General features: G+C 41.5%; 1 protein-coding gene across 2 annotated transcripts in view; it reads right to left on the bottom strand.

Annotated features, from left to right (window-relative positions):
* The window catches only part of KCTD1 (potassium channel tetramerization domain containing 1), a 100330-nt gene extending 72940 nt beyond the window's left edge, over window positions 1-27390 (bottom strand). The window contains exon 1 of one of the 2 annotated variants that reach the window (XM_021551601.3): window positions 27346-27390. Coding sequence is in view for 1 of the 2 variants with exons in the window: in XM_021551598.2 (XP_021407273.2) it covers window positions 27223-27231 (9 nt within the window). In the remaining variant the exon portion in view is untranslated. Of the gene's footprint in view, window positions 1-27222; window positions 27247-27345 lie in introns of those variants that run through there. The other variant, XM_021551598.2, reaches the window with a different exon arrangement.
* Between the last annotated feature and the right edge of the window lie 355 nt (window positions 27391-27745).

Here is a 27745-nt window from a genome sequence, read left to right as displayed (position 1 = left end):
CCAAACAAGAATGTAATAACATGAGACTCTGAAGAAGTGCACTTTCCAACTTGTTTCTGTAGCATATGGATTTTATCTTGGTTCCTTTTACCATCCCCATTGCATGACCCAAAGTTTCTGTGTTGCCATGAGGTGTGCTGAACACTGATTCCCGCACAGAGCCAGAGGTAGAGCTTAACACCCCATGCAACTTACCCATACCAGGCTTTTCTCAGAGCATGGGGTCCTCAAGGGACAGGACAGCTGGCCTGCAGCCCAGCATGGAAAAGAGAATCTTTTGACCATTGACTGGTGGCTTTAAAGCCTCTTTATACCATGAATTCACTGTCAATATACTTCTGTTTTGATTTAGTGACTGAATTAAACTGATTATTCCCCTTTTCCAGCAGTATTATGTCTGTGTCATCATGAATTTGGAAATTCCCTTTCAGGTATTTATGTAGCAAAAACCCCAGTACCAATGGTCTGTCTTCTTGGATTTTCTCTTCTCAATTGAGTTATCTCAGCTGGGTTGACACAAACCCAATTTAAGCAACTTTAGAATTGTGTGAGTTCAAAGGAAGCCCACAGAGGGTGTAAACACACTGTTAAACAGTGTCAGAGACCTTCTCTAGGCCGTCACCCAGACCCACCTTTCTGTTGCTGTTGAATTTTAAGTTACACAAACTTGTAAAGCAGCATTCAAGTAGAAGGGAATAAATTCATAGGTCACATGAAAGGAGAATGCTGGGATAAAAAAAAGCATTGTAATGTTTACTGCCAGACCCCATCACCTCCTTTATCAGCGTGGTTTAATTCATACCGAGAAAAAAAATGCTAGAAAATATGGCAGAATATTAAAAAATAAGGAAGTCCTTTATGCAAAACCACTCTCATGAACTAAATGTCTTTACTGTATCTGTCTTCAAATGAAACTGGGGGAAAAGCCTCAGGATACTGTCAGGACTTTTATTTGAGGTTTAAAGCCAGAGGCCATAGAGGACCTTTCAGGTCTCTTTGCAGTTTGCACCTGCATTTTGCTGCATTTTAAGTTATAGAGAGTAAAGCCTGGAAAAGTGGAAAGCCTGAAATGATTCAGAGAAAACAAAAAGAAAATTTATAGAGTTTAGTGAAAAAGGCTATATTGGATGCACCTCTCCTTTTCCATCATCAGGTAATAAAACAGATGAAAAATACCTTCTAGCATCTGGTAAGCATCAGTATTTTGTAAGAGTTTGGCATTTAAAACACCCCAACAAACCACTTCTGTAACTGTTGAGAATGCTTAACTGCAAAGCTTTTTTGTCCAGCCCTGAATTGTACTGTGCTTTGAATAGCCTTGCTTTTTCTATCTATGAAAGTTTAAGCTGGGCTTGAATCAAAGTTTTCTTATTTGAAGATCAAGGCTAAAACTCAATTTCTTTTTACAGAACAAAAGTATCACTAAATAAATTAAAATAATCTAAAAAATCATAGAGCCAAGACTTTGCACATTCATGAATTATACAACAACAAGCAGGTGGTTATTTGCTAGTAAAGACCATGCTTTTAGTAGAAACAAGCATTGTTAAAATAAGCAAGAGAAAAATTACAAGCTCTTCATTTGCCTTGGACAAAACAAGGTCACATTTGCAATTTGCAGTGCTTGAACTCTCCCTTATCAATCTTGGCAAAGGTTTATCAAGTTATTCTGAGTAATTTTCTTCAAGTTATGAGTGTGTCACTTGGTCTGTTATGAACCTGTTCCTTCAGTTTACTCTGATGTTTACCTGTGAATTGTCACACTTGTTCTTGCAGATCAGTGTCAAAAGAAAAAAAAATAAAACAGTGTTTTAAATCAAAGCTTCAGTGTAGAAGGATATAAAGTGTGAAATCCAGACCCATTGCTTTCATTCTGGCTTTAGTGATCATAGAAACCTGCTGTAGGGCAGGACTAATCTGCCAGAAAATTATTATTGAGCCCTGGTAACTCAGATATATGTGCAGACTTGAAAATGTTGTTCTTTGTGCCAACTCCAGGTCCTACAAGAACCTCACACTGTATCCTCCACCTGGCTCAGAAATACGCTGTGTTCTACCGTAAAGAGGAGGAAGTTTGTTAATTCCCAAGCAGCTGTGAACAATTTAATCTCTTTGCAAACAGCCCAGCATCCTATTCCAATTGAGAGTTTCTTGGAAGATGGAGAGTTTGAAGAGCTGGTCAGAGATAATAGCATCTTTCTTTCAAGGCCATTCCTATGTATTTGGCCTCAACAGTAGCATCTTGATGTTGCCAAATCTCAGAGCCTCACGATACTTGGTTGGAGTTTCCTCCTCCATATGCTGGAACTGAGAGGTTTAAAATTATTCTTTGGCAGACAACTTTGAAAGCTTGAATTACTTCTCCGTAAATAGTTGGAAATCAGGAGGCGAACCACAGTTTTGCAATTTTAGGAAGAAGAAATCCCTGTAATTTTAAGATATGATTAAGATTTTAATCTGAACGCTAGTGGTTGGAACTCCTGGGACTTCCCAGATAAAATTGCCTCTGAGAACTGAGCTGATAACTTGAATTGGTTTTCTGGAAAAGTCTCTAAATTACTGACTTCTTTGCCTCACACAATTTCTTAATCAAAAAATCACCATCCAAATCCTACACACAAGCCATTTTTGCTACCTCTTTGGCAATATGTTTAGAAGAGTCAGAGAATCACAAAGAACTATTTCAAGAAATTCATACCCAGATTTCTTTGAGTTCTCAGAACCAAGAACTTTTTTGTTCTGATTATCAGAAGGTCTCTGCACTCAAAAATGGTTGTATAGCTATTTAAGCCAGCTGTACTTTTAAACAGGCTTGCACCTGATACAGTTTCCATGGGAGCTGCTTGGTCCTTAGCCATTTGCAAACATGGCTGCTTATGTAGATAATTAAATTAGAGTTAGTGAACACAGTGTTCTTCTGAACAGCTGACCTTCCGTCTTTCTGGCACACTGTAGTAGAGGGAAGGGAAATACATTCTTTCTATGGTTTACATTTTCTGTACCACATTTTTCTTTTCCTTAAGACCAGCTAGATGTGACTTTCTGGATACTTTACCAAAATCTCTTACCATTTCACTGTATTTTCAGCTGTTACCCTTGAATTGCTCTGAACAACTCCAGACAGAGCATTTAATCATCTTAGTTCCTCTATTTTTACTGGAGTTCCCAAATTTTCAAGCTTTTATTTTGTCCAGCAAGATATATGGGGCTTGGCTTACACTAAAATATTTAATAATATTCTCTAAGAAGTAGTTTTATTCAATCCGAAAGTAGTGGAGTTTAAGTACTTAGGAATGTCAGTCATATCTAAAGTGTAGAGGCAGAATTATAGGAGCTTTGTTTGTAAAGCTAAATGGATCTGGAACAATTTTTAATATTTGGGGGGCAGGCACTGTATTTCAAAGGAAGTTGTAGATTAATTTTGTTAACCCATTGCTTCAAATGAGTTTGTCAGATTCCAAATAGGATTTTGTCTACTGAATTCCAGTTTGGCCACAAGTTTCACCACCTAGGCTGATTAAGGATGGGTAGAGAGAACCCCACATCAGCTGAAAAATTAGACTAGAAACTAGAAAAAAAAAAAAAAATAGAAAAATCCTGATGTCCTACTGAGGTCAGCAGTACTAATTAGCATCCACAGACAGGAAATCTGTTTGAACCTGCCTGCTTTGCTTCCTGGCTTTGATCACATCCAAACTCATACAGGAAAATGATTCTGAAGCTATATCATGCCAGAAGCATGTGGTGGTGGGATGTTCATGGGCCAGCCTGTCCACCCTGGACTTTTATAATTATTTTCACTTACTGGGGTTGCTGAAATTTTGTTGTATGGAGGATAGAAACCCAGAGGCCTTTTGGCTGCTCAACAGAATGAGTTTGACCCTTGCAGGGGTACCTGTCTGCCTGGCTCTTAAGCTCCATGAAGTCCAAGAAGCCTGGTACTATTCTAGGAAGTCTTGTTGAGAACTCCAGCTGTCTGCAGTAGTACCAGACACACAGAGAAGCTACAAACTGCCTCCACGTTGGGGAATTTTGCCAGATCTTCATTTATTTATACTTTCTGTCCATGAACTCTGAGCTTTCACGAAGCTTCTCCCTAGTACCATGGATGAATGCCACTACCTCCCTTCTCTGTGCTGCTCAAAAGCCCACCTGAGGTATAGGGTGCTGAATTCTGATTTTGTTCATGCTCTCTGGAGGACTGCACCATCTCTTAAGCTTTCTCTAGAGCTGGGTGACTGTTGATAAAACAACAAATATACATAAGTCCATTACTTTTTCAGTACTTTTGGTTAAATTAGTGGAGTAATATCTGAAAGTTTATAGAGTTTTGTCTGCTGATCAACAGAACAATTTTGAAATAAGAAAAGTTTTCATTATTTAAAAGCTTCAGAGAAATAAAGCAACATTTTCCAGCATAATTTGAACATAAGTACTGTGCTATTTGTATTAGACAAGACTCCTCCATACAATACAGCAGTAATAATACATTTTTAATGAAAGGTGGCAAATATTGGCCCTACAGTAGTAGTTTCTCAAAGTTCTATGCATAAATTATTATTTTAATAGGCAGCAGGCAAGCTATCACTTGCCTGTATGAAAAATCTATCCTTCATTTTAACCTCAGAGAGAGAATAATTTGTCTCAATTTCTTCTGCTTTGCAGAAAGGACATGAAACAAACAGGAAATGTTGTGAAATGTTCTACAACTTCAATTGGAATACAAAAATAAACCAAAGCAAAAAAAAACCACTTCAGCTGAAAACCGACTAATATAAATAAGGAAACAATCAGAAACAGTTAATAAAACTTCTGGCTTTGATGACACAACTGTTTTACACAGTGCTAAAAGAGTGTATCTTTCAAGTGTATGTAAAATGTTGCCAAATCACAGAACAGTATGCAGAAATGGGCAGGGATTTTATTGTATTGGCATTACCATTTTGAAGGCACTTGGCTGGATAATGAAGACCAAATTTTATCATGTGAAAATTACCTATTGCTATAAAGCACCTATTACCTAATCCTGCAAAGTACTTCAAGAAACACTCCAAAAGCAAACAAAGAGAATCTAAGACCACTGGTTGCACCTGTCTCTTTGCATGCAGTCATGAAGAACATCCTTCTGTTCTGGGCTGACACTGCCTGGGTCGACTCTGTTGAATCTGCCAACAGAATAAGGCTTAGCAAATAGACTGGGGAAAAGAGAATTCTGTCTCAGCTGTTTGCAGTCATCTGAGAGCTTCTGGTGATCCATGCCACTCTGTTTGTGCTCGCTGCAAAATGCATACACCTTGGGGGAAAATATTAGTAATCTGGGCACAAGAGCTAAAAACTTTCCAGTAGAATAATCTGAATCACATATTTGGCTTGGTTTCCTCATGGAAGAAATAGGAAGTCCCCTTGCTCTGTGAAATCAACCATCATTCAACTAACTATTACATTTTTAAAGGGCATTCTCAGTAAACTGCAAGGATGCCAAGACTGCTGCTGTGCCCTAATGATATATATGAGACCTTAATGTTGATACAGAGCTCAGGGTCATGAAGATTTTCTAACAGAGAGCAAGAACTCTAGAAAATCTACCACCACATTAGCAAAATTAGTAGTCTTGAGGGGAACTCTTCTTGGATTCATGACAACCAGTCTGACCCATTATAACTTAAAAGTCATATCACAGAGAAGTAAAATTTCACCATGGACATTCCTCTTGAGTAAAGACCTCCCCCTGCCAAGAAAAATCCCAACCAAACCCCACAGAAATCCAGACCAAACACATGTCTCTTTCCTCTACTAGCATCCTGTCTTGCTCCTTTTGAACCACTACTACTGCTGTATCAGAGATTTGATACTGGGTTATCATATACCCAGCCCAAGTATATCCCAGATTTGAGATATAACCTGAGCTGGGTTAACCAAGATGGAACAACAGTGAACAGGAAAAGGTGGGGGGCTGGAGTTGTACTACAAAAGAACATTAAATAGTTCTGAAATTACTGCCAGTTAGGTTGTACTTTTCTCTAACAATCCCTGTGTGCCTAAAGTTTGTTGGCAGTTAGCCAAACCTTAATAGCTCTAAAGTCATCCTATTGCCAAACTGTCTACAAGTCTCCTAAATTTTGCTGAGAAGAAGATTTAAGAGAGGAAGATGTCGTCTGGTTACCTGCAGCTCTTCCCATCAGCAGACCTAGTGAATAGAAAGAGTCACTGTAGGAGCATTCCTGTAGCCCTAATCCATTTATGTTCCTTTGGCACATGCAGGCATATTCGTGAGCTCTATATCCAAAACAAACAGGTGAATTATTCTCAGCAACACAACTAAATTTGAACTCTTGTCCTAGTGAAGGGCAGTAGTGGACAAGGTTCAGGGCAAGAACATATTTGACACAGAAAAGGGAGGGGACACATGTAACAGAGACATAAAAGGATGCTGCAGAAACATATTTCCTTCATCCTGCTGCTGACAGGAGGCAAGATTTGCCTCTTTTCCCTCCCAGCAGTGACTCTGCCTTGGTGAAGGCAGCAGCAGGAGCAAGTCTCATTTTCTAGGGCTCTGACACAGATGATGTAGACTTGGGACCAGAGCTGATTTGTTCCTCAAGGCAATCTGCCCTCAGCAGCTTCTATGTTGCTAGAACCTTAGGTCAGCTCTGTTCAAAACCTCTAGCAACCTTCTCTGAAGACAAACTCCTGCAGTCACAGTTGAAGCCTAAGTAAATTTTCTGTGCCTGCAGAGGCAAGAGAGGGTTTCTCCTGGGATACCTGTTAAGACTCCAAACAGTGGTGCCAAGCAGCACATATCTTGCAGTTACTTTCATCAGACAGGACCACTTTGCCCCAAAGGTGGCTGAAAATGAACAAAAAATTGTGTTTTAAGGTACACCAAGGGTTCTATCATTTGCCATTTTTACAACTCTCAAAGGGGTACAAAATGTAATAGTTTATTTTTTTTTTTCACTCCAGTTGAAAGAAAGTAGTAATTTAATTTTGATGCCACTGTCAACAGTGCAGTCTTGAGCTGGTAAATCTGGCTGATAATTATCCTTGACCTGGGACTCTTCTTTCTTATTCTCCTCAGTTTTCCCCTTCTTCCTTGTGCACCATACCCAGGTAACTGAACTGAAATGCAACACATCAGTCCCAGCTTGGGCAGTGGTTCCCCTCCTCATTCATCCTCTGCTCTCTCCAAATCATGTCATACTTTCTTCCATACCCTTTCCTTCACCACCTGTTCTTCCTTTGGGAATGAGCAGAATTACAGATTACACATCTGCCTTAACTGTCTGCTATGTTTCTGCTAGGAGAGATTGGAAAGATGAAAGACAGGGAAAAGTGGTGCAGAAAATACACTGAACTGGTATGTGAAGCTACATTGAACATACAATCTCCTCCTTCTGATTTATCTCTTCTCTTTTGCAATCCTGTGGAAAACAGGAGGAAAAAGCCCCACTGCACAGCTGTCAGCTTCAAAGCAGGAGAAAAGAAAAACCCTTTCCTCTCTGAGTGATTACACTGTGATTACATCTCATGATAGATGACTTCCCACACTTCTCTGGGAGAATCCCTGGCTGCTCTCTTGCTCCTATGAGCCCACACAAACAGCTGAACAAACAGCAGTAATATCTGTGGGAAAGACAGAATTATTTTACCCCTCTTTCTCCAAGTTTCTTAATTTTTCTATAACCCTGCCTGCCTCCTCAGGAGGTTCCAGCTCCTCATCTTGGCACATGGTGCCCAAAAATTGTGATGCTTTACTCAAGGTGGCACCAAGCACTGCAGTCCTGCCAGGACTGGTGTCCCTAGCCATATGTGGGGGAATCTCTCTGCTTTCAGCCACGTGTCCTTGCTGGTGTTTGGGTAATCTCTAGTATTGCTAATCTCTAGTATTCATGACAACATGATGCTCCAAAACAAAGCGTGAAGAAAGAGATGAAACCTGGATTATTTTTTAAACAGTGTGACTGGGAGTAGTCACTTAACTTCTGGGTTTGAGTTTTCAGACTACAATAATTTTTAAGTCCTGTTCTACCTTTCCCTTCTCTTACTGCCTTATCCATTTATCCTCCACCTCAAACATAAAGGCTAAGTAGCCTTCATCCCAAACATAAATGGTGATTGGTTTTCCCCTTTTAAATCCAGGAATCTCTTTAATACTGTATGTGAGACAATGGGAAACATACCAGGAGGTGAGAGGAGAGGCTTGGCAACACAAGAGAGAATGCACTAAACCAGTTATTTATTTTCCAATCATTCAACTCCACAGCCTAGAGTTACTGGTCTTTATAGCAGTCTGGTCAAATAGAAAAAGACACAAGGCAGAAGAGAAAGGTCCTATGTTTCCAAACTGATGCATGGACAAGGTGCCAAATGATCGCATTTCATTCATTTGCCACAAACTAGGTTAGCTTTGAGCTTGAAGGAGAGAGAATAGCAGGTTTTTAAGTACTGCTTCTGGGTCTGGCATCAACATTTTTGTTGCCATAATGAGTCAGACATTAGAGGCAATACACATGAAAGGATGCAGGCCAATGCCTAGGCAAACAGAAGCGGGAAAGCAGAACTGAAAAATAAGTGCACACATCAGGGAAGAAGGACTCTATAATCACAAAACTTTTGCAATTATAACCTCAATTTCCTTTATTTCATCACATATATTCACTTTAAAATAAACCTACTACCACCCCCACCACCAATACAAAAACCCCTCTAGAATTCTGGGCAAAGATAATTTGCCAGAGGCAGAGTTTGTTCTGTTAATGGCCATTCGCCATGTACCAATGCCACAGTCCCCAAATGTTTTTGCACATTTCCCATCAGGCAAGCACACACATGATTAAGAACATTTGAGCAGTCATCCTTAGAACTGTGAAAACATTAATCCTTAAATGAAAAGAAATCAGTCTTCTGAGCCACAGAAACCATGGCCTCAGATGCTCCTTCCCTTTGCCTTTTGTGAGGGTTCCTGAAGGGATGTTGGATGATGAAGGGTAGATAACTGGCTGTGGCAACAGACTATGGGGTGGGAAGTGCATTCATGGTGCATTCATTTCAAACTCTGATTTGCACTCTTACTTGGGGGCTTCACTGGGAACTCAGAGCAGTCCAGACACATATTTGGCACTTTTCAGCTGTCAAGTAACTCTCTCAATTGCTCTCTTACACCTCACATTTTCATTGTCTTTTCTTCCTCCTTTCTTTTTCAGACCATCCCTTCTTCTCTGACTCCTCTTTCAATGTGTATCATCATTACCTACAGAGTTGATGTGTTGCTTGGTGCTCTTCTTTACTACTCTTTGTTCTCTCCAACACTTTATCAAACATAATTGTCACAAAGAAAATTTTTATTCCAATAAGTTTGTGATCTGCTAACCAACTAGTACAAAATATTCAACTAGAAAACTCTAGGTCTCCCATGTCCCGTCCTGCCCTCCGTTACTAGGCTTCTTTTACTATATCAGGACCTGTCTGTTGACAATTTTAATAACATGACTGATTAATGGGGAACTTTTCATTTTATTTTGACCAACAATTGTACTAAAGAATCTCATCACTGTTAGTACAGTTGCATTGATGTGAAGATACAAGTGGGCATCACCTCCTTGATCTTGGTTAGATCACAGAAGCTGCTTTCCATCTTGGGAATCAGAGCTGCAAAATTTTGTCTTACAAAATTATGTGACATAAAAAACCTCTACTAAAGCACACAGAATTCAATAACCATGTATATAGCCCTCTGGTACCTCCATTGCTACAGTGTTAGATGGTGTTGATGCAACACAAGCCAAAATGGTGAGGTCACTGCTCCAATAGGAACACAGTAATGAGGTCCAATATCCACAAAGAACTTGCACTCACATGTTATTGTTCTGGAGTCGGTTAATGATTAACATGGGTTACCTCCTTGTGCCTTACGGACATAATATCAGGGTTTCTCAAAAACGTAGGGATACACAGAGACACTGTAGGGATTTTGGAATAGATTCTATTCTTTAGAGCTGGAAAACAAAGATCTTACAGAATATTAAAAACGTGTTGAATTCCTGACTCTGCTGACAAGAATCAGCCACCATTTTGCATGTAGTGCCTTGATATTTCAGGCCATGCCTGCCTTGTGTGATCCCACGCATGTGCTGAAAATAAAGAGAATGGATAAGGCAGCAGAAACATGATTAAGCTTTGATCTGAAAAGGGATCCTGGCTCTCTTATGCTGCTGAGAATTTGTGGACACCAAAGAGAATATGGTAAGTTTGCTTAGCAAACTAGAGGTGTGACATTAATACAAGTTACCCAACACTAGAGCCTTCCATACAGCCACAGCTAAAATAAATCTATTTCTCCACTAATTAGCTTAAACCAAACATAGCTATGTTGCTTCTCCTACTGCCACATTTTCTTTTGCACTTAATGATCTAATCACATCCTCCTTTTTCTACAGGGCCTTTGCCTCATTCAGTGCCCAGGATGGATGCGACTCATTGAATAGGCATCTGCAGTCCGACAGTTTGTCTCAGATTTGCCTGGAGCTGAAGATACATCCTTTGATTATATCCCTGGCTCTGCTGCAAAGTTTCTGTGTTAGGATACTGGACTAGTAACTTAAACCAAACAAAGTGGGCACGAAAAGCCCCTTATTTTTTTGCTGTGGTAGTCTGACTGTAATGACTTGAAATCTCATTTGTGAAAAAGCTAAGTGCTCATTACATGCAACTAGGGCAGAATGCTGTAAAATGCTAAATACTCTGAAAAAGAGAGACATTCAGAGGTTGAAAATTAAAATTAGTAAAACAGTGTCATACATGATCTCCCTGGACTCCCTTTCCTGTATCCAAAATACTTTTTTCAGCATAGGGACAGTGTAACAAAAATAAGTATATATCTCGCAATATATATATATCTCGCAATATATATAGCAATTTTGAGGTTTAAAATCCCCATTAGGACAAAAGGAAAACCATTCTCAGGTCTGAAGGGTGGACCTCTGTCTCATACAGGTTCCAGGTGTCTAGGCTCTCCTATATAGCTGCTCAAATCAGCAGACTTTTGGTACTTTTAAATCATTTGTCCACCCAGTTTAACCAGGAATGCTTTGCCCTTCATGATTTAATCAAAACTGAAAAATGTCAGCAAAAAACTTCAGTTTTGACAGACCTTTTCTTGTAAGACAGCTGTTTTGTACACATTTCCTGTCTGAACTGCTGAGACTATGGCAGAGCTCTGGGATGAGTGTGCCAGTCCCACTGTACAAGTTTTTGTTTGCAAGGGTTGTTGCTCTGGGAGTAGCCAAACTAGGCTTGCAAAGGCATGTCTGGAGTTCATCTGAACTCTTCTGTAACAGCTACAGATGCTCCACAGTTCCAGGGGAGCTCTCCTGGCCCAGGCCATCATGCCATGCTACAGACACAGACGGTGACCAATTTCCTTGCTACGCCCAGTAACTCTGGGCCATCCATCCAACCTCAAGGCTCCCAGGTTTTCCCAGCAGGCTACACTGCTTCAGGCTTAAAGCAGTCAATGGATACAACATTTGAATGAAGCTAGCACCTATGTAAATGTCAAAGCTTCATACCTTCTTCACATATACACATCCCTGTCCACACCACACCTGAATCTCTTAATTTTCAAGGAGAAGACTTTAAGTGTCTCAGAGATCACCTGTCCTGCAAGGCTGATGTCAAAGGGCAGAAAGGAGCATCATAAGCAGCCCTGTTTACTAGACACTACAAAAGCAGGTGCAACCAAAGCTGTTCCAAGGAGAAGAGACACTCATCTCATCCCTCTTGGACTCTAGCCAGGTAATTCTATATCCTTTTCCAACAAACCTTCCCACTTTTTAAAAGACAACAAAATTTAGGCAAGGCTACTAAAAGAGATGAAAAGACTTCAGGAGGCTGTGGCAGCAACTACAGCCTTTGCTGTCTGGGTTCTGTGCACATCACCTCTAACAGGGATCAGTGCAACCTGGCATTTCAAGAATATTACTGTGGGAGCGGTTCTCTTCTGCAGCATGCTACAGTTTCTCATGCAGCATCAAATTTGGGATCATTTTGACATCTGGTCTGTGGCACTCATCCATCTGTTGTAACTGAGTAGGTGTTGGGTGGGGCTGACAGGAGAGACTTGCTTAAATGCTTGTTTTCATTCTGTAGAGGAATGGCAGAGGCAGTTCAGTAATTAATTAAAAACTCATCTTAAAAGAAAAAAAAAAAAAAAGAAAGAAAGAAACAAAAGAAAAAAAAAAGGTGTGTGCTAATATTTTAAAGAAATGGTGAATAATGTAGCTGGCACTTCTCACTGCTGAAATGTGGGGACATTGTTCCCATTTCTGCTTGGTTCTATTTGTTTTAGAATGCCTTCCCCATTCGGCTGGCACTCTGGTTTCTACTCCTGACTCAGCCAATTGCCTCCTGGCTGAATTTGGATAGGTCACTCCATTTTTTTTTGTGCAGCAGTTTCCCTCTCTGGAAAATGCATCCAAAGTAAAACACCTCTTTTTTATAGACTTTGAAATCTGCTGATAAAAAAATGCAACAGTATAGGTGGCCAATATAATTACTACCATTATATTAATTTGTGGTTTTTCTATTCAAATAATCATCATTTTTACAATGACTTTGCTGTCATCTGCTCATAGCAAAAGAAAGGATCTGAGCACAGTGAAAACAAATCCACAACTTCTATGGCTGACTCTCTGTGTCTTTTGGGAACTTGTTTCTCTCATTTCACGCAGAACAGAGCACAAAAATACATCTCCTTGTTTAACTGTCTGCTCATAATCTTCCCACCATTCACAAAATGCCTGGTGCACCGAGCAACCATGTCCTTCCCTGTGAGTGACTAAGGAATGTCCTACCTGCTCTTTTTCAACTTCTGGACAGACCTTGGTATACATTTCTTTGCCTTAGGACAGTGACTCCTGCTGTTCTGTTTGCCAGTCTACTGGGATGTAGTTGTGCTTTCAATTAGCAGTGAGTTTTACCCTGCTCTGTGATCAGTTTATGGATTGAAGAAGTTATCAATAACACTTGAAAATGCCTTCAATAGAACATCTAGTTGCAAATGTACTAGATAACCAAGGAATCAGGGGAATTCCCTATGCATAGCTAAATATAGTAATTTTTGTCCAGCGTGTCTAATCCTGTGAGGCTCTGACCACCTCCATGAAACCCTGGCACAGGCAGGGATGCTCGGAGCAGCTTGCAAATTGCTATTTTGTGACTGGCAGATATGAATGCCATATTCATTAATCCCAGAATATACATAAAGATGTGCACCGAGCTGTGGAGATGACACAGTCTGTGCTTGTGAACAGAAAGCTGTGCAATGTGGCTTTTCACTTTCCTCCTTCCCCTTCTCCTGCACACACAGCAAGAGGTGATAGCCTAGGAGCCTCTTTTGCACCTAAGATTATCAGTCCTGTCATAAAAAACAAAAGTAAAATCCTGGGCTTTCAAATGTAATTTCTTCTAAAATACTCAGAGAACATGAGAAGCATTCACTGGGGACACTGATTAAGAGGAACAAAATGCAAGTCTTTGTTTGTTTGTTTGTTTGATTTGTTTTAGATAATAAAAAAAATCAGTGTTTGTAGTATCACCCTGAAGGTATCTACCATTTCACCTGTAATGTTACTCTTTGCCAGGGAAAGGTGGAGGAATTAAATGGATTTTATTTGTAGATCAGGTTAGGCAGAGAGCTTTCATATGATTATTTCTTAGCTTGCAGACTGAAGCATGTACTGTATGTTGGAACTAAATTCCATTTCTCTACTGTGATTTGAGTCATAAGTTTCTTCTCCAAATTATTTCCTTCTCTCTAATTTCCTCTGGTGACTCCTGGACCCTGAAGTGCCACTAGCTGCAAAATTACAGATAGGAGTATTTTGAACTTCAGTCATTCTCAAGAAATTCATAATCCTGACATCCCACAAATACTGTATTTGGTGTGAGATGAAAGGAACTTATTCACTTCTTTAATCATGTCCTATTCATTTCTATAAATGAGGATTTCTCTTTATTCAAGCATCTCTCCATTTCTTTCTTTCCCACTCCAGGACTGACAAAATTTCAAATAACTCATAACAAATGGAACACTTTTGGCAGCGGAACATGATCACTGCAGGAGTAAGGGAAGAAAAATGCACAAGAGAAGTGAAAGGAACCTTAGGATTACAAAATTTAGTAATTTTTACAGGAAAAAAATGGAACACAGCTTTGTTGTAAGGCACTAAGTCCCATTTTTGTACAGTCTTCTCTTCTATCTCTCTCCTAAGGACCAACCCCAGGTGAACCTCACTGTGCCAATCCATGCTGAGCTGAATGATATTTGCTATCAGTTGCCGAATCTTCAAATCATAGAATAGTTTGAGTTGGAATGGACCATTAAAGGTCATCTTGTCCATCCTGCACCAGGGAGTTTCCATTTAGTATCAAAATATAATTCCTCTTATCAGCTTTAGACTTTCTGGCTTTATGTTTCCTTTTGCATTTCTGATCTTTGTGAGACCATTGCCCTGACTGGTTCAGTACGCAAAGGCAAGAAAATAAACATGGAAATAGGCAGGAGTGATGCTGCAGCCAGTTCTAGCCAAGAATTTAGAAAAGTTGAGTCTTCCAGGAATAACACTGGGCTTTTTTTAACAAACTAACACTGCTACACAAAAAATTTGTGGCAGAGCAAAATTAAAGATTGAATTAATTTTCCCAACTGCATTTACTGTATAATTTACTTTTATGATATGCTCTATCTCCTCTCTTAATAAACCAGTTCTTTTGGTGCATTTTGGGTCCAGAGCCTGGCTGCATTAAGGGAGTCCCTCTCACTGCTCTCCAGGTTCTGGTGCTGCCTGGAGCCTCTCCAGTTCTGCCTTCAGGTGACTGAGCACCAGTCTGCCCCTTCCACTCCTGCTCTGATCTAACATAACAAAGAAAATATGAGGGTTTAAGAGGTTTTTTCATAACCTGAGAGTGTTTTCAGAGAACACAAAATATTTCCTCTTGTATTTGGTGCTTTCGATGTTGGCAAAGCAATAAAATTAATGTCACTTTCCTCCTCAACTCAGTTTATTTGAGTCCCCATATTTTTTCAGAGTCATCTTACCCTGGATGACCAAGGGGCCAGATAATTTTCCCAATGTTGTTATGTTTATATGTCCCTGATAATTCATCAAAGTATTCTACTGCCTTCCTTGCTAACCCTTCATTTTTCATTCCTGCAACACTTCCTTTGTTTTGTAAAACAGATCTAGGGCAGAATTTCACATCTCACTTCATGAATTAGATTTTCTTAGCAACATCTTCTGGGATAAACTATCAAAGACTTTCTGAAATTTCCTTAAAACTTTATATTTAATGGTTCTGCATAATCACTAAGATCTTCAAGATTTTTTTAGGAAATTATAAAAGGTGTGTTTCACTATTACTGGATCAGCCATGCTTAGCATTAAGCAGATTTTTCGTTTGCCAACTTATATTTCAACATTTCTTCCTTTTCCATTTGGTTGAGATGATCTTGATTTTAAAGTAAAATACATGCAATATTCCATTGCTTTGGTATAGCAGAATAGCCTATTTTTAAGGGAAACTTACATGATTTTGTTAACAGCTATCAGTCTTGATTGATGCCATCTGCTCTGGGAGGTTTGTTACTTTAGCATGTCAATCCTGCAGTTTCTTTTCTGATACCTCAGTGTTTGACAGGCACCCATCTACAGTAATTAAATAGGCTATCTAGAGACTGACTGCATTTTTAAATGGTAAAGACTGATGGGAGGATATCATGTAGTGCCTATAATTGTATCTTGTCATTTTTAGCTGCCCCTTTAATCCAGCAAATTCACTAATTCTGTTTTAGATATTTTAATTTCTGGTTTGTTTGTAGAAATGTGTCTCTTTGCATTTGAAATATTCTCTCAGTACTCCTGTTTCCCCGTGTTTCATTTTCCCTTGCCAGTTTACGTTCCTGTCTTTTGGGTTAGCCAGGGCTAGATTTCCTTTTCCTGAAGGTTACCTGTTTGGTTCATCATGCTGTGTTTGTTTTTTCTATCCTTCCTGCTTCCTTTTTGGTTTCAGGGTATGCATACCTTCTGTGATGCAATTATGGTAAGCTTAAGTAGTTCCATGTTGAGGGTAAAGATTGCAATGCCTCCACTTCTGACTCTTCTCTGCACTTCTATCCAAATGCAAGAAATTTAAAGGATTATATTTTAATTACAGTGCAGTTTAGGTGTGATATTGTTATTAGGCTTCTATCTGCACCCCAGGAGGCTTTATACAATGTTTTGTATTTCTTGTGTTTCACCAGAGTGGGGGCGTAATTGTGTATTAGCTTCTGTATTTAGGACTGGCCCAGACCCAAGTCTCTACACTTCCAGAAACTGCATGAAGTGCAGTTGTGACACAAACAAGCAACAAATACGATTTCCAATAAAGGTCCTGCCAAGGCGCTTTGAAGGGAAATGATAAATTCAGGTCAGACCATTTTATGCTAGAGCAGGCTTTAGTGAGTTCAAGGACACTAGCAGGCTATTGGAAAAAAAGCTGGTTGTGTCATCAGGCTGGTGGTCTCTGGAAAGGTAAGAGTTGCTCTGGGTTTTTTACACTATGATCCTCTTTAACCATGATTGCTAAACAAGCAACTGGGGGAAAAGAGTAAGAAAAATCCTGGTTTAAGACCAAGAGACACACATGCTTTGTTTTAGCATCTCTCTGCCATGGTAGGACAAACTGCTTTAATCAGTTTCAAAAACCATGCACAGCTCTGGAACCCAGAGGAATAATAGAGGCATTTAAAGGAAAATGCCCAGAGCACTGAGAAGGGGAGGAAAGGGAGGAAAGAAGTGACATCTTGCTTTCTACTCCCACACTGACAGGAGGAATATGATCTGTACAGGAAGTAAAAATTAGGGAAGGTCAGGCAAAGCTCTGCATGTGAACAAATGGTTTGCACATAGAGCCTGGCTGTGAATGACACCAGATCACAGGACTGTAAAGATGCAATGAAATCTGCACAGGTCCAGCTTAGACTGAGGAACCTGGGAGTGCTCCAAGTCTGGATGAGCTGGATCCAGGTCCATCCCAGTTCCCATCACTGCGGGTGAGCATGGCAGCCAGTGGGAGCTGTGCACCCTTCGAGCCACATCACCAGTTTGGATGTCTCAGGAGCAGAGCAGGGCATTAATGTCACTGCACACAGTGGAGGCCACTTCAGAGAGAGTGACATCGACTTTGGAAAAAGTGTCATTGACTTCAGCATGGTGGGATGGGGCTTATTTGGCTGAAGTCAATGGGAAAAGTCTCCTTCCTGATGTAAGTGCAAGACTGACACCTTTACAGAGAATAAAGCAGCAATCTCCAGCTTTATGTTAAGTTCTCTGTGACCATGGCAGTAACACAACATTACATTCAATGGAATTCAGCTTTGAAATGAGTTGCATAGAAGAAAAGAATAGCACCACCATACTTTTTAGGAGAAAATGAAATAAGAATTTTTTTTTTGAAACTGACCCTTGGCAGCCTGTTTAAAAGAGCTTGAAACTATCTGAACTACACAAGAAAAAAGAAAAGAAAGAAAAACATGCCCACAAGGGCTGAAAAATCACTTCAGTAATAGATGGCTTTTAACTTAACATCAGAAAATGTTTGGCAGGCATAATTTTAAAGTGTTAGGAAAATGTGTGTGATGACTGTTTGGGTGAAAGAGCAAATGTAGTCCACAGTGAGATTTATCAAATGTTCACATAAGCAATCAGAATCTGGCAGGGCCAGCCACCCATAGAGAGGGGCAAAGAGGATCACAGCTCTAAACTTTGAAAATTTAATGAAGCTCACTGACTTCTCACGGAAGTTTTTTTTTTTTTTCAGCATGTTCATGTGTCCTGGGAATGCTAGTGAGCAGAAGGCTATGACAAAATGCCAGCTATAAGGCATAAGGGAAACAAAGCACTCCAAACCCCACTAAAATCCAAACTACCCTTTTACTTTTTTAAAGCTGCAAATATTCTTGATGTCTCAACACCCCTGAGCATCCTTATGTCTTATCCTTAATCACACAAACAAGCCTATTGACCTGAATGGGGTTATCAGGAGTCTTCCAAGGTTGGCCTCTTTTCACAGAGGCCACAAGAACACCAAATTTCCTGGGGCTTGCACAGGAATATGTACAGAGGCTTGAGCTCCAGCGGAAGGATCAGACAGTGGTGTCTGGGGGGTCATGAAAGCAGGAGCTGTTTAGAAAGGGAAAGAGAGATATCAAGGCAAAAAAAAAAAAAAAAAAAAAAGAGCTATGGGATAGGGGGAAAACAAGCAGCCAAAAATGCAGTGTAAATAACAAAGTAGTTTTCCTTAGCTTTATGCTACAAATACCTAAGCAAGTTGCTTTTGTAATTCTGCTGGAATAGCATCCTATCAAAGCGTGTTTTTCCAGCATCTTTTGTGGCACAAGAAGATTTTAAAATAAAGGTTCTCTAGTTCAGACAACTCATAGATCTCTCCTCCCACTGCCTGACACATGACCTTTTTGCAGCGAGCGATGACACTTGGGAAGGTGTGTGCCTGGGAAATTCAATGGAGTTTGGGCTGTGACAGCAATGTACACTCATCCACAGTGCTCCTGGCTCCTGTGTGCCAGAAATCAGGCACCAAATTACACACCCAGGCAATAAGGTGCCCCAGACCTGACGTGGGCTTTCGGAGAGTGATAGAGGTGCTAAAAATATGCAACAGCCAGGCCCTGCTGTAAACGTCAGAGGAGGGAACCAGATGGGTGAGTCTTATGCTCCTTGTAAGAGCCTTGACAGGTTGTGGATAATTAGTTTGTGTAGACTGGAGGCAAGCCAGCAATACCTTGGTCTAGATCCCACATGTGGGAAGTATGAGTGGGAGTTAGGGGTACCTTGTGTCTCCCAGGAACAGGCTATGTCCTACATGTAAAAAGTCAGAATTTGATCCTGTTTTTTTACTTTCATCAGGACTGTGCTGACTTTCTAAATCCCCAAGGATATATGGAAGTCATATGTCTGTTGGTCCAAATCGCTAGCAACTCATACTTTCCATATGAAGCTCACTATAAAATAACAAAAAAGAAATTGCTTAATTGAATATGTTTGGACCTAATATCAGAGGAGTGTAACAAATAGGAAACAGTCAAGCACCATACAAAGTTAGGGAGAAGTTACAAATTTCAATACACATGCAGCTGCTTTGTGGAAAAACAATCAAAACCACTCTATTTAATATGGCTAAGCATCTAGAATAATTTCCATATAGACATGGAGAAACACTTAAAATATTTTGCTTGAGACTTCCCCATTGTATTCTCTGGAACTAAAAGGGAAACTGAAATTCCGAAGCCAAGTGATTAGTTTAAGGTCATAGGGCAGGAGATCTGGAAGAAGAACTTTTGAGTCTCGGTAATATACTTTGACCACAATACCATCCTTCAGTCTCTTTCACACTGATGACTTTGGAACTAGCTTTAAAAGATCCAGTGAGAAGCAAGATGGGAGTGATAGATAGCTACACTAGGTAGCCAAAGGCAACAAAAAAGATTAGAGATGTGTGGGGGTATTTCTAAACAAAAAGATTAAAACCAGAACTATTTCATTTAGAAAGGAAAACAGTAAAAGATGATGGAATTGAGGTATATAAAATAATGAATGGTGTGAAGGAGAAATCAGATGCCCTTCATAAAACAAGAGAGCACCTAATGGAATTAAAAAAGCCATTAGCTTATAAATGAATAAGGATATCGCTCTACAGTTTATGTCTCAGCAACCTGTGGAACTCTCAGTTGCAGGACATTGATGCAAATACTTGAGGAAGACTAGGAAAAAAGGAAAGACTGTATGCAGCCAATAATAAATGCCAATTTTTGAGTTAAAGAAAATGCTTCTTCAAAGCCACAGTTTTCCCTGAAAGATCCACCTCTCTCCCTGAGAAAGAGCTAACAGTTTTATTGCTGACCAGAATTCTTCCCAAACAGGAACACTCCTGTCTACTGGGTTCTCAGGAAGTCTCTTCCTTGAAAAAGCATTGCCAGCCTTAGAAATTCAGTTTTCTGCTAATAGCAAAAATCACGTCTTCATTTTGCCTCCAGGAATTCCAAGCTATTTTTGTACCACAGAGGCTACTGTAAGGAACAGCTGGAGGATATGGAAGGTTGCACTCTCTCATTTTGTCTCTCAGCTCACATCTGCAGCCATCCTTGAACTCTACTGCTTCTTTCCCCCTTCTCCAGAACCAAGCTGCAGATCCATGTGAGATTTCACCTGGATCTCGTCAGTGACCAGGTGAATTCTCTTGGCATTCTCTTGAATGCCTAGAATAAACCCACTGGCCTTTTTTTTTTGTCAACACAGGCTGGAGTTCTACCTGCCCCAGCTCTCTCTTTTGACTCTGAATTCCTCCGTTGGACTTTCGCCAGTCTTCAAGGCTCTCCCTAACTTCCTTGCATCTGTGAGTCCCCTTTGTAACCAGGGTGTAAATTGTACTCTGCGCATTTAGTCAGCCCTTTTCTCATTTTCTCCTGTGATGGTCTCCATGCCTTCACCTACAGCCATCAGCTGGGACAGCTGCCCTGACATCACTATAGGCCCTCTCCTGTACAGATGTTAAGCCTGCAAAACCCCTTTGCTGCCATCCCACTTAGAGCAGAACAGGCTGCTGCTGTAGATGAATGGTGTCAAACCTGCCTGTTACTGGCAAGCCGGGAATGTCTGTTTACCTTGTGTGAGTGGTCCTTAGCGCATGGATTATCTCTCTTTAGTGTTTGGAAAAGATTCGGTGTAATGGGTACATAATGGGCTACAGAAATGATAACGATCTGTGAATTATTCAACACTGCAAAACGGATGGCCCATCAACCTCTCAGGGCAACTTAACTAAACCTCTAGGTGAGTCTTGCCTTGTTTAGAAAACATCCCGGGGAGACTCGCATCGGTATTTTAGGTAGAGACCCCCATTTCATCCCATTCCGTTCCCTGGGTCCTGGTGAACAGGGCGCTGCTCCCTCCTTCCCTTGACAGCTCTGCGATCGTGCTGATGGACCTGTACTCCCTTTGGAAGCTGCGCGACGCGTCTCTTCCACCTAATGCCGCCGCCAAGTGCACTTCGCGGAGGGAAATAAAGCTGTTTTAAGGCAAAGTGCTCTTAGGAAGAAAACGTTCAGCTGCTTCGGCAGCCTCTGGATCCTTTGGTTTCCAACAATTATTCGGAGTTCCACTCAACGCCTGCCGCTCCTCCCCTCTCTTCTCCCTGCTCTCCTGGCAATACTGATGGCAGGAGATGTTATTAATTGTTGAAAACCTGCAGCGCTCTGCTGCAGGAGGGGAGATGGTCCTGCCCCACCAGGATTTACAGACTGGGCATGGAAGCAAATTAGCGCGCTGAAAGTTGACTGGGTGACTGGATGATCGAGAGGGTGTTTAAGTTAAGTTTGTAAGGAAGTGAGGAAAAGAAAAAAGGGTTCTTTGTTCATGTTTCTTTGCTGAATCTCCCTCTCCTTATAGAATGTGTTGAAAATAAAGTGAATGCCACTAAATAAATCATAGGAAAATTGTAAGCATTAAATGCCTAACTTGGAAAAAAATTAAGAACTGTAGAAAGAGAAATAGTTTTGCAGCTGGAAAATAAACTAAGGATCCTATGTGAAGAGCAAATCAGAAATTCCTCCCATTGACAAAACTTGTGCAAAATTTCCACTGAATATAAAAATAGATATTTTTTTCAGTGAAAAATTCTGTGTTTTAAAAACTGATTCCATCAGTTGGCGTTTTTCAAATTTCTATCTAAGGAACATTAAAAATAAATAGTGGTTTTTGGGTATGGAAATTGATTGTTGACACACATATCTACATATAAACACACACATATATATAAATGTGTATATTCTTTATTTTATCCACTGACAGAAATGTTGATGAAACAAACTTAGTTAATCATAGCCTATTGGTCACACTAAGGTCACAGAGGTACCTTTTTGGAAATATTCTCCAAGTAGCCCAGGTTTTAAAGGCATGCACAAAACAGAGTATTACCAAATTTAAGGTCTCACTTTAAATGCTGTATCTTCTAGATAATGCATCTGAAAATGTTCTGGGAAACTATTGCCTAAACAGGCCCAATTTATATCCATGTTTATTGTAATTTAACTTGAATAGCTACTTCTCTCCTCTCTGGGATTCACTGCCTGTGTGACTTGATAGAGAATTTTCATATCACTTTGCAGACTACACATTGCTAAAAAGGACATTCAAGCCTCTTCTAATCTCCTTTCAAAAGCCAGACTGTCCATTCCCCAGTCAGCCTTCTAGCTGTGGTTCCAGCTTAAGCTCACCTTCCTCAAAGACGAACGCTTGGAGATGCACACTGTGCTGTAGATTAAGTTTCACCCGCGACTTATGTAGAAATACTAACATTTCCTCATGTCTGGAGATATTTTGCCTTAGACAACCTCCCATGACTTCTGCCTGATCCAATCTTGATGTGGCTTCAGAGATCACCTGTGAGAACTGAAAGCTGACAGGTGAGGTCTGACAAAGCCTAGTACAGCAGTTTTGTTCTCACACCAGCCTGTTAGAGGCAACCACAATCACAGAGTCAGAAGTGGGGTGCACATGCCTGTGGCTCTGTCCTGCAAATCGTCCTGAACTATGCCAGGGAAAATAAGGGCAAACCCATAGATGCCTATCCTGAACCTGAGGTTTGAGGCAGAACTGAGTCATAAATGCTGGCTGAGGGGGAACAACCATGGATGTAAAGCAGAAAGAGCCATTAACCTGTGTGAGACAGAGCTCCTTTTCCTATCATTTTTTAGGAACCCTGTTGTTCAGAAGCATTTTTTTCAGTTTTGGGTTTTTTAAAAAGCTGTTATTTATCCATGAGTGCACTGGGCAAAGAAGACCAGTCGAGTAAAAGCCACTAAATAACTTGTCAGGATGAGTTATTTTTTGCCCCAGCAAGCACTCCTAAACTTTGTATCCCTCACCCGGAGTCTTCGGCTGCGTACAAAACACCTGCAAAGCCGCGTCTGCACAAACCTGCCAACCACATCAAACCGTGGCTTCCACCGCCAGTGGGGGAAGGCAGCCAGATGAGGAGCTATCAGCAAGAGGTTATCAGGTGAGCCATTCACTTCATAAACACGGGATTACAACTGAACTTTCTACAGCATCAGCTTCGGCTCATTTGGAGATGGGATGCTGTTCATTTGATTTCTGCATTAAGAGCATTATTAAAATGCACATTAGAAAACCCAAGATTATTAGAGCTACAGCATTCATCATCAGTATGGAATGTGCTAATGGCTTTCACTTCTAGATTTTTTTTAAGGTATTATCAGCCAGGAAGATAGTAGCTACTCCCTTCTCCTGCCTAGACATTCTCCAAACATACATACTCAACCTAATTTACCATAGAAGTAGAAAAAGATCTCTGCAAGCACAAGTATTAAAGGTGGGCAAAATAAAAATGAAGATGTACATTTTATATTTGTCTCCTAAAATTAAACTTCTTTCTTAAAAAAATGTGTTCTGTGGAAAGTGGGAAAACAGAAATCTGTATTTTAACACAGAAAAACAAATTAATGCTTTGTGAAACAACACAGAAGTTAATGGCACTATACCAGAGATTAATTTTATCCTGGCTGTAAAAAGAAAACATAAATGCAACACAGACCAACAGAAAAGATTCCATTTAGAGTAAGAATTATGTTTCTGTCAGAAAAAAACCCAACAACTAACTAAATTCATTTCCTGGAAGGAGATCCAACTTGGCTCCACTGCAACAGTGTAAAAGGATCCAAAATAAGTAACAGCAGGCATCCCCGCTAAAACTTGTTTCTGATCAACATTATTTTTCCTCTGGTAGAAGAGTTGAACATGCACTGCAAGCGAGGCACAGTAGTTTACTGCACAGAACATGAGAAAGGAGGCTGAAGCTCTGGCATTTAAAACTCTGCCCAGTCAGGGAGCCAGTACAAGTTCTTAAACAAACCATATGCACTCTGTGGAGCTAATTCCCAACTCAATGCTGTCTATTTCAGACATATAAGCTCAAACTGGAGCAGGGGGATGGGGTGGGATAGCCTTAATTACATCCAAAATCTATGCCTGCTTCCACACACATGAAGATGTCAGGTCAGACCCTCACTGCAGCGATGTCAGCAACACTGAGGGAATGTCAGCTCCCTGAAGTACCAGCATCTTCCTAAATTCATCTGATGACATGAAAGCAGGAACTTTATATTGTGCTTTAGTGGAGAAAGTTTGTATATACCAGCATACATTAATAAATGAAGAGTAAAGCACCACAACCGCAATCTGTACATCTGTGTCTGCTTTATGGTATCCTGAAAATATTTCTAAAGTAGTTGGAACACAGAAAGCAGAAATTATTATTCCTTCCCAGTTAAGCTCATGTGAAATGCTATCTGACTGTGACTGGCAGATTTGGTATTTTGTTAATTGTGAGAGACCCCACTTTGAATAATGTACAAACATTTGTTATGATCAGTGAATATTTCCCTTCACATCGCATTTTCTCCATACATAAACTTACCATAATCCAATAAAGAGCCTATGTGTGCAAGTCTACATGCAGCCTTTCCACTATGCAGGGGAAAGCCTGGCTGTTTTCACATACAGTGTTCATGCAATTTTTCATTTCTGCCTGAGTGAAATCTGCAATGAATGGAAGTTTTCCTCACACAAAATCTTAGGGTGTTCCAACATAAAACTGAAGCTTTCATTCTGAGATATCTATTCTAAGATATCTAAGAAATGTTTTTCAGAATCCAGTAAAAAAATCTGCACTGGACATGAGAAAATCATTCATTAAAAAACCTGCAATATCAAAACCCAACTAGGGAACTATGCTGAGGTGACAAATGACATTGTAACGGGGGAAAAAATAAGAATACTCAAAAGCCAGCTGAGTCTAAAGTTTCACAGTAATTTGTCTTTCAAAGAGTGGATGTACACCAAATACTCTCCCTAAAATCTTGCATCTAATTCTCTCATGGTCAAAATGGAATTTGCATTAAGTCAGTGTTTCTTAGGGACAGGGGAACACATAAGGTCCAAACTTGACTTAAATCCAGAAGAACTCCACTGAAATCAATGGTTACAGCAGTGCAAATCAGCAAGAGATCTAAATCTGTCCTAGCTGATTCCAGATCTATCTTTTATTTGTTATATGGCTTCAGGCAAGTCAGTGACCTTCTTTTTATTTCTCAGTTTCTCCATCCGTAAAACGGTGATAATATTGTTGTAATACATGAAGACTGGGGGGACTAATTAGTTCTCTAACACAGTCTGGATATGGAAATTTCTTGGGATCAATGATTTTTAGTCGCCTCAATCATCTTTATTGACTCTTTATAATCTTAATACTTGGCTTTTTGCTTGCTTGCATGTTTCTCTTTTAAAAACCACAAGCCATTGCCTGGCATCCTTATTCAAGTTTTACGCTGTTTAGTTCCATGGCAGGATTCACATGAGAAAACAGAAAACGGAGCACAAAAGTTGGAATTGGCCCCAACAACAAACGGTGAGGCTATTTCAAACAAAACTCATAAATCACTGCACGAAATTAATGCCGTTTACATACATTTTTTCAAGAGCGCAGTTTATGAACTGAGGCCCAAACAACCAGGGCACAAACAATAAAGTCGCAAAGCTTTCTTCGCCCTTATTTGAACAACGCTCGCTGTGCTTGCATTTGAAGGGACAGCCAGTTTTGTTCAAACAGTTAAAGCGGGGGAAAAATAAATAATGAAGAACAACCCAACCTGAAAACACGCTAACGTCTGACAGCTCTGAGAGGGACCTCTAGCGTGTGCTAGAACATTTTGTGTTGCGCTTCGGGCGCAATTAATACACCAAAATCACCGCAGTCATTTTGAATAGGCAAAGGGAAGTTTCGCCAAGTGCCTCCGACCCGCGGGGCCTGCATCCTTCCGCGGGCGCTGCCGAGCCCCGCCCGCAACTATTAAACTGACACCTTTTTTTAAAATTTTTTTTTCTTTTTAATTTCTTTTTTTTTTTTTTAACCCGCCGGACTCGGCGTGCGCAAGGACCCAACTTCCCCGGTCACCCCGGAGTTTCCCCACTCCCCACGCCCGCAGCGCCCAGCCCCCTTGCACGGCCCCCGGCTGCCCCCGGGAGTTCGGGGGCAGCTGAAGCTGGAAAGTTGCGTTCCAGGCCCGGCCTTTCCTCCAGGCTCGTGACCGGGAACAACAATTACGGGAGCCAGCAGCCGCACCGCGCCCCCGGGCACCGGGCGCTGCCTGCGGGCACCGAGCGGTGCGGCCCCTTCCCTTCCCTTCCCTTCCCTTCCCTTCCCTTCCCTTCCCTTCCCTTCCCTTCCCTTCCCTTCCCTTCCCTTCCCTTCCCTTCCCTGCCGGCCGGGGAGCAGCCGCGCTCCTCGGCAGCCCCCGCCGCCCAGGAGAGGGAAGCGTTTCGCCCATCTTTAATTCTCCCGAACAGTCCGAGCACGCTCGGTGCCCGCGGGGCACGCTCACATAAACTTGTACCGCGCTGATTGGAAACAGGCGGCGGGTGCCTCGCTTTCTTCTTTCTCTCTCTCTCTCTCTCTCTCTTTTTTTTTTTTTTTTTTTTTTTTAAAAGGCCGGCGGACCCGGCTCCCTCATCCGGGCCGGCGTCGGGCACAGGGGACGGGGCAGCGCTGCCGGTCGCGGGGGGCACCCGCGGTCCTGGCGCGGAGGCGGGGCCCCCTTCCCTCCCTCCGCCGCCCCGGCAACAAAGGGCGCCGCGGGGGGCTCCGGAGGGGGCGCGGGCACGGGGGAAGGTGCCTCCGCTCCCGCACAGACACACACACAATGGCGGCCCCCTCCTGCAGCCCGGCGGAGAACAATGCCAGGCGCGCAGCCCCAGCGCGGAAACACGTTTAAATTAAACACATCCCCCCCGCCCGCCCCGCACACACCGCCGCCCGAATCCCCCCATCGCAGCGGCGGGGAAAGGAGGCGCCCCTCGCCCGGCCCCCTCCCTCCTTCCCTCCTTCCCTCCTTCCCCGCTCGCCGCGCTGCCCGCCGCCTCCCCGCGGCGCTGCGCGGGGGCGCGGGTTGCGCGGGGAGCGCGGCGGGCGAGGCGGCCGCGCCGCGTCCCCGCGCGGGGTGCGAGCGCCCGGCACATGCGTGGAAGCGAGAGGCGCCCGAGTCCCTCCGCACCCTGCGCTGAAACAACAACAATCCCGAGCAGCCCTTACCTGGAACATCGGAGCCGCCAAAGTCTGCCTCTCTTTTTTTTTTTTTTTTTTTCCCCCTTCCTTCCTTTTTTTTTTTTTTTTTTCCTTCCCCCCTTCTTTCTCCCCTTTCTCCCCCCAACTCACACTTCCGATATTTCTCTCTCCCGGCAGCGGTCTGCTCTCCTCGCTACACCAGAGAGAAATGCAATAGCTTGGCTAAGGTAGACAGAGCAAAATACAGAGAATAGTTGCTCCAGGGCTTTGAAACCCCTCAAGGCAAGGATCAGGATACAATTAGCTCATGTCTCTACCTCCAGTCTGAATCAATCTCCGAAATAAAAGTTAAATTAAATTAACTGATCACACGGGCATAAAATTGATCTCCTTCGAAACGTGCATATAGAAAGAGATATATATATATCGCGTGTGTATTTTTTCGGATTTTTTTTGGTGGAAAAAACAGTCTCATTCCAGCCTACAACTTGCTTTTTACTCTCCTCTTGCACAGAAAAGCTGATTTTAATCGTTGTGATTAGTTTTGATG

This window comes from Lonchura striata, chromosome 1, assembly GCF_046129695.1.
Source record: "Lonchura striata isolate bLonStr1 chromosome 1, bLonStr1.mat, whole genome shotgun sequence".
NCBI classification, from domain to species: Eukaryota; Metazoa; Chordata; class Aves; order Passeriformes; family Estrildidae; genus Lonchura; species Lonchura striata.
This window is presented reverse-complemented; position numbering and strand designations above follow the sequence as displayed.